Source organism: Corythoichthys intestinalis, chromosome 2, assembly GCF_030265065.1.
Source record: "Corythoichthys intestinalis isolate RoL2023-P3 chromosome 2, ASM3026506v1, whole genome shotgun sequence".
Taxonomy (NCBI): domain Eukaryota; kingdom Metazoa; phylum Chordata; class Actinopteri; order Syngnathiformes; family Syngnathidae; genus Corythoichthys; species Corythoichthys intestinalis.
In genome coordinates this window covers 28,130,891-28,144,544 of record NC_080396.1, presented here as the reverse complement: position 1 = coordinate 28,144,544, position 13,654 = coordinate 28,130,891, and the positions used below count along the sequence as shown (strand labels likewise).

At 39.6% G+C, this 13,654-nt stretch overlaps 1 protein-coding gene across 1 annotated transcript in view; it reads right to left on the bottom strand.

Annotated features, from left to right (window-relative positions):
* LOC130911589 (collagen alpha-1(XVIII) chain-like) overlaps positions 1-5,600 on the bottom strand; it is a 73,377-nt gene extending 67,777 nt beyond the window's left edge. Inside the window, exon 1 of the mRNA XM_057829273.1 lies at positions 5,351-5,600. Coding sequence (XP_057685256.1) covers positions 5,351-5,450 — 100 coding nt within the window. The 5' untranslated portion in view covers positions 5,451-5,600. The remainder of the gene's footprint in view (positions 1-5,350) is intronic.
* Between the last annotated feature and the right edge of the window lie 8,054 nt (positions 5,601-13,654).

Genomic DNA, 13,654 nt, shown 5'->3' with positions numbered 1-13,654 from the left:
CTTTTTACTTGTAAATTTTAACGCAAGTACTTTTGTACTTTTACTTGAGTACATTTTTTCTTAGATACTTGCACTTTAGGTATTTTTTTGCCCCTGTATTTTTACTCGTTAAAAAACTAAATAAAAAACTAAAAAAAAAAATTATTATTATTATTTTTTTAAATGTGATTACTTCACCACTGGGGAAAGGAATTCATCTCTGATTCATTTGGCGTCCAAACTGCTGCTGCTACTACTACTACTACTTAACATTATCACACGGAAAGGGCTCACAGGGGGACAACAGTTCTATTGTTTCACCAACAGAGGGCAGCAATACAATGTCGAAATAGCCAACTCACACGGTAAAATTTTTATTCATCTAATAATATTGAGTTACGCCATGTCTGTGTACAGTTGCTATCTATAAAAATACTCTTTTAATTTGATTGTGCTGGTGAGCGCACATTGTAGAGTTTGTCATTTGAAGTACAGTAATGTTCATCCAAGCGAAAACTCGAATTGTTGAGTGAAGGCTGCCTGAGATTCGCTCTCGTCACATGCCAGGAATTCCTCACAACAAAGACGTGAAGTTGATGCCCTTGGGTGCCTCAATAGAAATCTCCACCATCACTCCTCTCCATGTAAGACAATCCATGCACCCACAATAAGCAACATATAGTAAGTCAGTCCATGCCTGAGGCGCTACTGTATATAAAACTGAATCGTTTTTAGTGAAACAATGGAAACTTTGCCACTACAGTAGGTGTTATTGTGCTACTCGAATCCCATAGTAATACCACGGTAACACTTTATTTAAACACTATGCACCTCAACAGACAAATATACAGACACTTTAGAGTGGTAGAGCGAGGCAGTGTATAGTATAGACTACCTACCACCAGTGATGGACTTTTTAAAAAATTTTTATTTATTTCATCAGATAACAATTCTCCGCTTAATGCTTCAGAGCAGCTGCTAAACAACACAAAAAATATAAATATGGCAGAAAACACAGACAAGGCCTAAAAGTTTCTGCTCTTGCACCCCTCTTTAAAATAAACTGCTGTATTTTAAGCCAAAAGAATTGTTGTTTGATAGAACAATATGTCAATATGCTGCCATAGCAGAGTCATGGCGCATTAAGCCCCCGAACTATTTTTATTGGTCTGTTTTACCCTGGAAACCCCCGTTTACAGACGTCGCGCAACCGCTTTTGTTTCAACCTAGCCATAAAAAGAAGGTAAGTAATTATATTTTTCGAAATGTCAGTCATTTTTAGCTTAGAATCATTAATTGATGTTTAATATTTAGTTAAAAAAAAAAAAACGACTTTAAAGAATTATTCACTCACAGCTGTGTCTTGACAATCGGTGATACATGCTACATGGAGTTTTTGGATGGAAAAGAGGTAAGTACGTGATAATATCTCGTTAAAATCATGGCGTCTTTAATTATAATCTCTCGTCTCTCGTTTTGCTGTTTTTTGTTTTTGTTTTTGTTTTTTTAAATGCCCTCCTCTTCAAAAATTTTCTTCCCCCAGAAAATTGAGATTTTAAGCTTTCCAATGATGTATCACACATGCATATCGGACACTTTTGAAATTTGGCCAAATTGGGGATCTCAGAGCGGAACTTCAAGTCACCTGAGTGTTTTCCGCCATATACAGTATTACTGATGTTAAAAACAAGTTTGAAATTGATTTTCATGCGTGTGCATACTTTGAAGGGACCCAAGGATGCTTTAACTATAGTTGAAGATGTGTAATACTGTGGTGACCCTTTATTATAGGACATAATTCACCCACGAAGCTTGCGTCACAGTCACGTGACAGACACGAGACACTTAAGAGCCGTGCAAGTTCCGGCTGAGTGCAGAGTTCGCGAGAGTTCACAGAGAGCAGCAGTGTTATGAGTGGCTGGACACAGCAACACGAGCTAACAAGACTCTCAACATTTCAACCACTACAATACCATATTTTTGGACTATAAGTCACATTAAAAAAAAAAAAAAAAAAAAGTTTGACCACGGGTGCGACTTTTACTCCGGGGCGACGTTTATGTGAGATTATCGAACAAAAAACTTATCACTAGAATACATGTTTATAAAATTCTAACACCGTATATTGATAATTGAGGCCAGCAGTTGTATTAGTTGATCTTTTCTCAGTTCGTTACTCATGCATCATGTAACACTAGCTGAATGTGTCACATTTGTATAGCCTGTTGTCCTCTATTTTTATTTTAAATTGTCTTTCATGATGTAATGTCTGTTCTTGGTGTTGGATTTTATCAAAAACTGCCCCTGACGCCCCCTCCCAACAAAAGAAAAAACCGGCAACTTATACTCCAGCCCGACTTATGTTTTTTGCTTCCTTGTGATGCATATTTTGGCTGGTGCGACTTATACTCATGAGCGACATATAGACCAGAAAATACGGTAATTGGATTTTAAGTATTCGCAGCACTATGAAACTCAAACATGCGCATCAAACATCATTAGAATTTTCTCATGCCTTTCCTGCAGTAAGTGGACAAAAAAATGCCATGCCTTCTCAAGATTGACCACAGGCAAACACAGAGAAAAGCAGCGACCAAAACATGCAATGCAGATGGTTCTGTCTGCCAGATGAGGTCAAAACCAATCAAAGCACGGCCATTTATGACTACGAGATGCTATAACTGGCCCAAGTGTCTAACACGATAGTATGATCGAACAGGATAAGAGACTCAGTCATTTGCCAGGAGGATATCTTATACATACATACCTATGATAAAGCCAAAATTTTGAGCCAGGCTGGATGATCTCCAGAACATAATGTTAGTTCACGAATTCGTTCAAATGACTATCCAAAACTTTTCCAGGATTTTGAACAGCAAAATGCTACAATCACGGCCAGGTTTCTAAAGCGGTTGTCGTAACACAGCATGTTTAAAACAACCCCAGATGATAGACTCGTAATAATAGCCATAACAGACTGGGCTATACACGGAAAAGCCTCCTTTTAAAAAGTGAGTTATAAGAGGAACCAGATGACTTTGTATGGCTAACTACATCTTCTAAAAATCTCAAAGAAACCGACTCAAATAAAAAAGAGGGCCAAACAAAGAACAGGATCAGAGGGGTCAGTAAGTGACTAAGTCAGCAAGCAAGTAAATAAGACTTTTAAAGAGACTAGCAGCAGTATTATCCATACCAGCTCTGCAGCTGGAAAACAAAACATGGCAAACATAGCTAAACAAAACTAGGTCTCATAGAACACCTTGCAAACAGCCGGGTAAGATTGCAGATGTGATAGGATAGAATAGGAGGCGGAGATAAAACCATCCCTTCATCATCTTTTTGACTGTCATGGTCAAATGGCAGAAAACACTGCAGCTGTATTTTGACTGGTGAACATCTTATAACTAGGGGTGTCAAATTTATCGCGTTAGCGGGCGGTAATTAATCTTTTTAATCAATCACGTTAAAATATTTGACGCAATTAACGCATGCACGGAATGACCCGCTCATGCGTTGCCTCAAACAGATTACAATGACGCCGTTTATGCACACTGAGAGTGAAAAGAATGCCACCGGCGGCTCGGGGGCATTGCCGCTCCATACTAATGTTATTCCTCCTAATAGTGAGAGAATTAGTAGTTGTGAGACGTGGATGCTGTTGCATTGTGCTATTTGTGCTCCACACATAATTTCTGTAAGTTTACTTTCTTTTAGTGGCAATTATGTGTCTCTTGTTGTATTTTGGGTAAGATATGTACAGAGATATATATTTTATAAAGGCGAGTGGACACAGGTGTTCATTGGACCGCGCCGTTTATTGGCATAAGCTTCGGCAACTCCTTCACAACAAACATAAGTATCATTTAGTGAAAGCACAAAAAATAATCTTCCTATCTCTCAAAAAAAAAAAAATGTTCACAAAAAGAAAAGCACTTCAATCTGTATTAATGAGGCCCTATTTTCACACAGTTAAACTATGCAAAGAGAGCTGGCATTCCCAATCAAAATAGCTATGAAAAATACACATAAAACTTACTCAAACTTTGGTCACTCTATTCTTATTAGTTATTTTTATTCTTCTTATTATTATTATTATATTAACTCTACTTTTGATTGAAAATTTTACAAATTTTATTAAAACGAAAACATTAAGAAAGGTTTTAATATAAAATTACTAGTAGTTCATAATAGATAAACGTTATAGTTACAAGTCTTTCTGTCCGTGGATCCCTTTAACAGAAGGAATGTTAATAATGTTAATGCCATCTTGTTGATTATGTACAGTATGTTGTATGTATATATCCGTCTTGTGTCTTATCTTTCCATTCCCACAATAATTTACAGAAAAATATGGCAATTTTAAGAGATGCTTTGAATTGCGATTAATTACAATTAATTCATTTTTAAGCTGTGATTTACTCAATTAAAAATTTTAATTGCTTGATAGCCCTATTTATAACACTTCGATCATTTTTTAATTCCGCATCAGATATCAAAAAGGTGCAGGAGTTTGAAAGGTTTTGTCCTTTCTACTTAATTTGAGTGTAGTCATATGCATAAATTAAAAATGTCTACATACAGTACAGTACGATGCAACCGCAAGCTCAAACTGATTGAAGCTGCTGGCACAAAGTATCAATTAAATCCAATTGTGCAACAGGAAAAGTGCAGTTTCCTATTTTCTTGGCTCCAAGATCCCCAAACTTAACGCAGCCTTTCAAGCTCCCACATGTCCCAGAATGCCTTTCAAAGATCAACTAAACACGCACACTGACTGTGCATGTGTGCGTGTCTTTCTTGTGCGTGGAACAAACAAGCCCCTGAGAGGGGAAAATCTAAGCAAACGACAGATCCCAACCTGCACATCCCCTTTTGCACCTTCCAGCTGTGTCGGATCTTTACCGAAATCCTAAGTGATGATGCACAGAACATCTGGAACAAGAACACACGAACACGTGTGTGTGTGTGTTTGTGTGTGTGTGCATACGCGCATTCACGCAGGTACCAAAGCATTGCAGGCGAGCGCTGAATTACATGAGGATCTTGTTTAAATTGCATTTGAGTAGAACAATATGCGATGGAAATAAACAAAAGGGGTTTTTGTGAAGACAGTTTATGAAAACAAATGATCTTGATTGGCCAAATATAACACAATTTCTATATATGAACTATTTCAAGGCGTAGTTGGACGTTTAAGTGTGAACTACATTCATTTAAACTAGGATAAATGAGATTATGAAAGTTTGAATTGGAATACTGAAACAAATTCCAAAATGAATACAAGAGTACGCTATACATACTGGATTGATACAGTACTTTTATATACGGCTTCCCTGGATGAAATGTAATGTATGGGGCAGAACTTTACCTGTGTACTGTGTGTGTATCCTCTGAAGCCCCAACAGCAGGATGATCATGATGATGCTGAAGCAGGTCTGCAGGGTTAACCACCTGCTGGGTGCACACATCCTGGCAATCACTTCAATTACAGGTTTTTTGTCCCTCAGAGAGAATGAAGATAATTTCCTGTCAGAAACCAGCAGGCGGACGCCCGGTCATCCCTGGCTGACTGTTTCAGTTTCTTGAGAGAAATAAATCACAGGCAGGACAGTTTCTCCCAATCCGGCGACTACAGATGAAGGATGAGCTCGAGTGTCAACTGAAATCTTGAGTCTGCTTCCTTTGTGGTTTTTCAAAGTAAACGCCAAATCGCTGGCGGCAGTCGCTGCCACATGTGGATCTCATTGGAATGTAGACGTTTCTTTTGTAAAGTGGGTGGCTCTAAAGAATCATGTTTCCCATTCAATATTTCACTACTAAAAAAAAAAAAAAAAATTGTGACGATGGCCTTTCATGCTGAAACTAAAATTCACAATTGCCTTTGGAGGTAAACTTTATTTGAACTTTGACTGTTGAAGGTAGCATCCAAGTGTTGAAAGATGTGTTAATCTTCGTCTACTCGCGTTCTTATAATTGGAGCGAGATAGAGTTCCTCGTTCTTATCCAATTGGCTATGGAACAGTCTTATTCATCATGCTGTTCAAACAAGGATTCAAGCAGACAATGGACACTGTTGGTCAAAAAGTACCGAATTACATGTGCAATAAAAAAATAAATAAATAAATATATATATATATATATATATATATATATATATAAACACACACAGTGGTTTGAAAAAGTATCTGAACCTTTTGGAATTCCTCACATTTCTGCATAAAATCACCATCAAATGTGATCTGATCTTTGTCAAAATCACACAGATGCTTTAACTAAAACCACCCAAACATTTACAGGTTTTCACATTTTAATGAGGATAGTATGCAAATAATGACAAAAGAGGGAAAATAAGTAGGTGAACCATCACAGTTAATATTTTGTGCACCCCCCCTTTGGCAGCAATAACTTCAACCAGACAATTCCTGGAGCTGCAGATCAGCCTGGCACATCGATCACGACTAATCTTTGCATGTTCTTCTTTACAATTACAAAACTGCTGTAGCTCAGTCAGATTCATGAGATGTCGGGCATGAATCGCCGTCTTTAGGTCAAGCCACAGCATTCGATGGGGTTCTAGTCTGGACTTTCACTTGCCCACTCCAGAGCTTGTATTTTGTTCGTCTGAAACCATTCTGAAGTTGATTTACCTCTGTGTTTTGGATCATTGTCTTGTTGTAGCATCCATCCTCTTTTTAGCTTCAACTGTCTGACAGACGGCATCAGTTTTTCCTGCAAAAAATCCTGATAAATGTTTGAATTCATTCTTCCATTAATGATTGCAAGTTGTCCAGGCCCTGAAGTAGCTAAACAACCCCAAATCATGATGCTCCCTCCACCATGCTTTACAGTGGGGAGGATGTTGATGGGTGTTGATGTTGGTGAGCTGTTCCATTTAGTTTCCACACAAGACGTTGTGTGTTACTCCCAAACAATTCAACTTTGGTTTCATCAGTCCACAAAATATTTTGCCAAAACTTTTGTGGGGTGTCCAAGTGCCTTTTGGCGAACATCAAAAGAGCAACAATGTTTTTTTTAGACAGCAGTGGCTTCCTCCATGGAGTCCTCCCATGAACACCATTCTTGGCCATTGTTTTACATATAGTTGATGTGTGCACAGAGATATTGAACTGTGCCAGTGATTTCTGTAAGTCTTTAGCTGACATTCTAGGGTTCTTTTTTACCTCTCCAAGTATTGGGGATGGCGTGGCTCAGTGGTGGAGTAGTTGTCCCCCAACCCAGAGGTTGTGGGTTCGATTCTCCACCCTGTTGAACTCGCCTAAGTATCCTTGAGCAAGATACTGAACCCCACATTGCTCCTGGTGCTGTGCCACCAGTAGGTAGATGACAATGTAGTGTTTTTGTGTTTTCTACCTTGAGAGGTAGAAAAGCGCTATACAAGTATAACACCATTTACCATTTATTCTGCGCTGAACTCTTGGCGTCATCTTTGACGGACGGCCATTCCTTGGGAGAGAAGCAATAGTGCCAAACTCTCTCTCGATTGATGAACATCCAGACTTTCAAAGACGGTTTTGTATCCTCTCCCAGCTTTATACAAATCAACAATCCTTGATCGCAGTTCTTCAGTCCGCTCTTTTGACCGAGCCATGATGCACATCAGACAATGCTTCTCATCAATTCTTACCCGGTGTGTGTTTTTATAGTGGGTAGGGCAGTTTTAAACCACTCATCAGTGATTGGGCACACACCTGACTTAAAATTGTTTAAATTGCTCTTTAAGTTTCCTTAGGCAGAGGGCTCACTTTCTTATTTTTTCCCTCTTGTCATTGTTTGCATACTATTGTCATTAAAATGTGAAAACCTATAAATAACTGGGTGGTTTTAGTTAAAGCAGCAGGTGATTTTATGCAGAAATGTGAGCAATTCCAAAAGGTTCAGATACTTTTTCATACCACTATATATACAGTGGGGAGAACAAGTATTTGATACACTCACAACGGGAAAACCCATTGGCAGTGTATCAAATACTTGTTCTCCCCACTGTATATATATTACACTCACCGGCCACTTTATTAGGTACACCTGTCCAACTGCTCGTTAACACTTAATTTCTAATCAACCAATCACATGGCGGCAACTCAGTGCATTTAGGCATGTACAGTGTTGTCACGGATTACTTAAAAAAGTAATTTAATTACTGATTACTGATTACACCTCAAAAAAGTAATCTAGTTACTTTACTGATTACTTTATTATCAAAGTAACTAAGTTACTTTAAAAGTAACTTATCAATTACTTTTTACCAATTTTTCTCCTTTTGCTGCCTCAACATAAAAATAACAGAAAAATTTCATCACGTGTAATTGAGTTTTTCACATAAGGCTTAATCTTTGAGTTAGCGGGGGTTTAATTAGTCGATGGAGTTGATTTCAACCACCATTGACTCGCCCTAGCTTAGCCATCCCGGAGCCGTAAAACTAACAAATAACTGACAAACTGCACGAAATTTGTTTAAATAAAATCCAACGACTAATTAAATCCCCGCTAACTCCAAGATGAAGCCCAATGTAAAAAAATTCTGAACTTCCCCTTTGAAATAAAGACCTAGCCATTAAAATGTTGTCTACAAAAGTTGTAAAGCAATAAAACAACAAAAAATTATGAAATTAACAAAAATCCTACGACGTACAGTTTTCATAATGGGTCAAAATCATTTTTCGAACAGATCATGTGACTAGCACCTTGAGACTATCCTTTGCTTTGCTTAGCCAAAACTACACCAGAGGAGGCAAGATGGATATTAAGAATTTCTTTAAACCTAAGCTTTCAAACGCTACCAACAACAACTTCAACAGCTGATTGAACTCGAACAGTATCAAGATGTGTGTGTGTGTGTGTGTATATATATATATATATACATACATATATCAGGGGTCGCGTTAAATGAATAATTTCCGTCGTTGGTCGCTTTTTTAAAACTGTGACGGAAAAAACTGAAGTACATCTGTCATTTTGACAGGTTGCAATTCACACCCCAGACCACAGGGTGGCGAGGGAGCATATTAATTAGCTATTGTCTCTCTTGATGCATGACGTCGTTGGCCTTACTCTGAAAAATGTCGAGGCAACTGAGTGTCCGAAGTTTCTTCAAAAAGCCCCAAAACGACGATGGTGTTGATAAAAGAGGTGAAAAAAGAGGGACTGCACAAGTGGGCACGCAATTCAAGTCCATGCGCACCAGGAGGAAAGTGTGAGACCGCGTTCAGGCCACAGCAGGTGAACTGTTAATTTCATTGTTCCATATGTAACCTCATGTGCTTGATGTGTGATGATGGCACGGTGTGGATTCTCTGTTAAGCTTGTTCGGACAGAATATTAATTTAAAATAAATGAAAACTAAATACTATTGAATATGTTGAAGCGGTACGCAATGTTAAGAGTCTTGTTAGCTCGAATTGCTGTGTCCAGCCGCTGTAGCTCTGCTGCTCTCTGTGAACTTTTGTACATGTCTTTACATGATCAAACTTAAGTAAATGTTCCTTTCTTTAAAGAAAGTTTGTAGTGTTTACTTTGGAATCGCTGCATTCGCGGCCATTTTTAACGTCACGCGCATGCGCAAAACCGCAAGATAGCAATTTTTGATGGGTTGCAAAATTTGTCAGAACACCGGAACGCGCGCGGCTCTTAAGTGTCTCTGTCACGTGACTGTGTCGTAGCCGGTAACGCGCTTGGCCAAATGGACACACAAGTACGGAAGGTAAATTATGCCAAACAAAGGGTCACCACAATGTCATTATCATCATTTTAAAAAGTTAAGTGACAGGTAAAAATAGATTATGACCGGATTTTTATGACCCTGTCAGTCAAAATGACAGACAACGAAAAAGTCTAGCGCAACCTCTGACATATATATATATATACTGTACAGTATTGGCCAAAAGTTTGGAGACAACTCAAAGGCGGATACTTTGAAGAATGTAGAATAAAAAAATGTTTTCAGTTATTTCACTTTTTTTGCCATTCCACATGTTCGTTCATAGTTTTGATGTCTTCAGTGAGAATTTACAATAGCAGTGAAAATATGTAAAACGCAAAAATTATGAAGTGTGTCCAAACTTTTGACTTTCGTTTCAGTCTTCAACATGCTTCTCCCCCCGTCCCACAAATGTAAAACTCCGCCTACGATTACAAACTCTAAACTATAAAATGTACATAATTACACATATTATAAAGGCTAGTTGCTGGCTGTCTCGTTACCTGTCGTCCTGTTTTGAGTTTTTTCGCGACACGTTGTGCTGTAATTCCAAGTGCTTCCTTGTTGAATTGGATGTTGAGTATAGACCCTACCCAACGACGTCACAAAACCACGTGCTCGCTGTATGGTTCCGCCCCCTTGTCCGTCATTTTGTCTCTGTATTAGCATTGGTTTCAATTGATCAAGGAATTTAAAATGCATTTCATGGAAGACCCGGTGCTTTCGGATGCCGTAAACTCACTGGATGTGTTGCATAAAAGGCGTTATGTGGAAAAGCTTCGTTCTATACAGTCGCCAGATCCATATTTGATGCACAAATCGATGTTTTTCGACCCACTGTCTTCGCCCTGTCTGCCTGACATCTGCTAGCTACCCTGAACTGTACAACTATCTTGTCCACACAAAATCAGCCTATTCTCACGAAAGTTTGAAAAACTAAGAGCTTGGAGGCTTATAAATACTTCGTTGCTGGTTGGTGAAACAGGTCCTCGTCCACGAAAATTCGGCAGGAATCTATCTTGTGCTTGGAAAGGTGAGTTACGAAATTTTCAATTCAAAATCTTTTGTTATTGCTAACATCCACTGTCAAGTCTAATGTATTTCATGTCGTTTGTCAATGGAGTTAGGGCTTTTAATGTTTATATGGTTTAGCGATAGCACTCTCACTACATACATACGTGTATGTTGTCGGCGATTAGCCTAGCAATGATCTTAATTGTGGTTGTCAGCCCAAAACCCTCTAAATATATGTTAAATGCATCTTACCAGATATAAAATGACTACTACATAATCTGTGGTAATCGTTTGGAGCCCAGTTTTCTCGTCGAATTGCAGCAGCCCATCTCGCTCTCTTCTCTCCGGGTCTCTCGGAATCCGGTAGAACTTCAAGTCTCTCAGTCTTCTCCGTCTATATTCTCTGTCTATCTATATAGACCCTACCCACGTGACGTCACAACTCCTTCCTCCTGACTGGTGCCGCCCAATTGTCCGTCAACACATCATGTTTCCCTGTTACGGCTACGTACATTCCTCCTATTTACGACGTGTTTTTCTGCTCGTTAACATTAATAATCAAAATGGTGAAGGCGTGTGTGGCGGTCGGTTGCAATAACAAAGAAGATAGACGGAGAAGACGGAGAGACTTTAAGTTCTACTGGATTCCGAGAGACCCGGAGAGAAGAGAGCGAGATGGGCTGCTGCAATTCGACGAGAAAACTGGGCTCCAAACGATTACCACAGATTATGTAGTAGTCATTTTATATCTGGTAAGATGCATTTAATATATATTTAGAGGGTTTTGGGCTGACAACCACAATTAAGATTATTGCTAGGCTAATCGCCGACAACATACACGTATGTATGTAGTGAGAGTGCTATCGCGAAACCATATAAACATTAAAAGCCCTAACTCCATTGACAAACGACATGAAATACATGAGACTTGACAGTGGATGTTAGCAATAACAAAAGATTTTGAATTGAAAATTTCGTAACTCACCTTTCCAAGCACAAGATAGATTCCTGCCGAATTTTCGTGGACGAGGACCTGTTTCACCCAACCAGCAACGAAGTATTTATAAGCCTCCAAGCTCTTAAAGTTTTTCAAACTTTCGTGAGAATAGGCTGATTTTGTGTGGACAAGATAGTTGTACAGTTCAGGGTAGCTAGCAGATGTCAGGCAGACAGGGCGAAGACAGTGGGTCGAAAAACATCGATTTGGGCATCAAATACGGATCTGGCGACTGTATAGAACGAAGCTTTTCCACATAACGCCTTTTATGCAACACATCCAGTGAGTTTACGGCATCCGAAAGCACCGGGTCTTCCATGAAATGCATTTTAAATTCCTCGATCAATTGAAACCAATGCTAATACAGAGACAAAATGACGGACAAGGGGGCGGAACCATACAGCGAGCACGTGGTTTTGTGACGTCGGTGGGTAGGGTCTATAGCGGTCGACAGTCCATCTGAGCCAGCGCAGAGTTTCCAACGCACGGAGATATTTTTGTCATCTTTACTGGACGGATATGTGAAGTAATGGCTGTATCTCCAGTGAGCAAATGCAGCCGTTTGTTGTATCTCTCCGGCTCCTTTACTGTTAGCATCCTAATAGGTAGCCAGGCTATGTGGCAGACGGCGCGCATACAGCATGGTACTGCACGTGACCCGTTTTTTTGTCCGATGAGAAAACGTGAGATGTGATGTCACTCCCGAACTCAAATGCGTTATTTTCTATTCAAATGCTCTTCGGACATGACTACAGTATTCTTCATTCTACATACAGTATGAGGCTAAAACAAAATAGTAACGCACAGTTACTGAGGAAACTAACTTTAATTAGATTACTGGCTTGGAAAAACTAACGCGTTAGATTGCTCGTTACTGAAAGAAAGTAATCAGATTACAAGTAACGCGTTACTAAGTAACGTAGTAAACTTAGTAACTTAGTAAAGTAGTTACTTAGTAACGCGTTACTGACAAGACTGGGCATGTAAACATGGTTTAAGACAATCTCCTGCAGTTCAAACAGAGCATCAGTATGAGGAAGAAAGGGGATTTGAGTGACTTTGAACGTGGCATGGTTGTTGGTGCCAGAAGGGCTTGTATGAGTATTTCAGAAACTGCTGATCTACTGGGATTTTCACGCACAACCATCTCTAGGGTTTACAGAGAATGGTCCGATAAAGAAAAAATATCAATTGAGCGGCAGTTCTGTGGGCAGAAATTCCTTGTTGATGCCAGAGGTCAGAGGAGAATGGCCAGACTGGTTCGAGCTGATAGAAAGGCAACAGTGACTCAAATAACCACCCATTACAACCAAGGTAGGCAGAAGAGCATCTCTGAACGCACAGTGCGTCGAACTTTGAGGCAGATGGGCTAAAGCAGCAGCAGACCAAGCTGGGTGCCACTGCTTTCAGCTAAGAACAAGAAACTGAGGCTACAATTTGCACAAGCTCATCGAAATTGGACAATAGAAGATTGGAAAAACGTTGCCTGGTCTGATGAGTCTCGATTTCTGCTGCGACATTCGGATGGTAGGGTCAGAATTTGGCGTCAACAACATGAAACCATGGATCCATCCTGCCTTGTATCAACGGTTCAGGCTGGAGGTGGTGGTGTAATGGTGTGGGGAATATTTTCTTGGCACTCTTTGGGTCCCTTGGTACCAATTGAGCATTATTGGAACGCCACAGCCTACCTGAGTATTGTTGACCATGTCCATCCCTTTATGACAACAATGTACCAAACTTCTGATGGCTACTTTCAGCAGGATAATGCGCCATGTCATAAAGCTGGAATCATCTAAGACTGGTTTCTTGAACATGACAATGAGTTCACTGTACTCAAATGGGCCTCCACAGTCACCAGATCCCAATCCAATAAGAGCATCGTTGGGATGTGGTGGAACGGGAGATTCGCATCGTGGATGTGCAGCCAACAAATCTGCACCAAC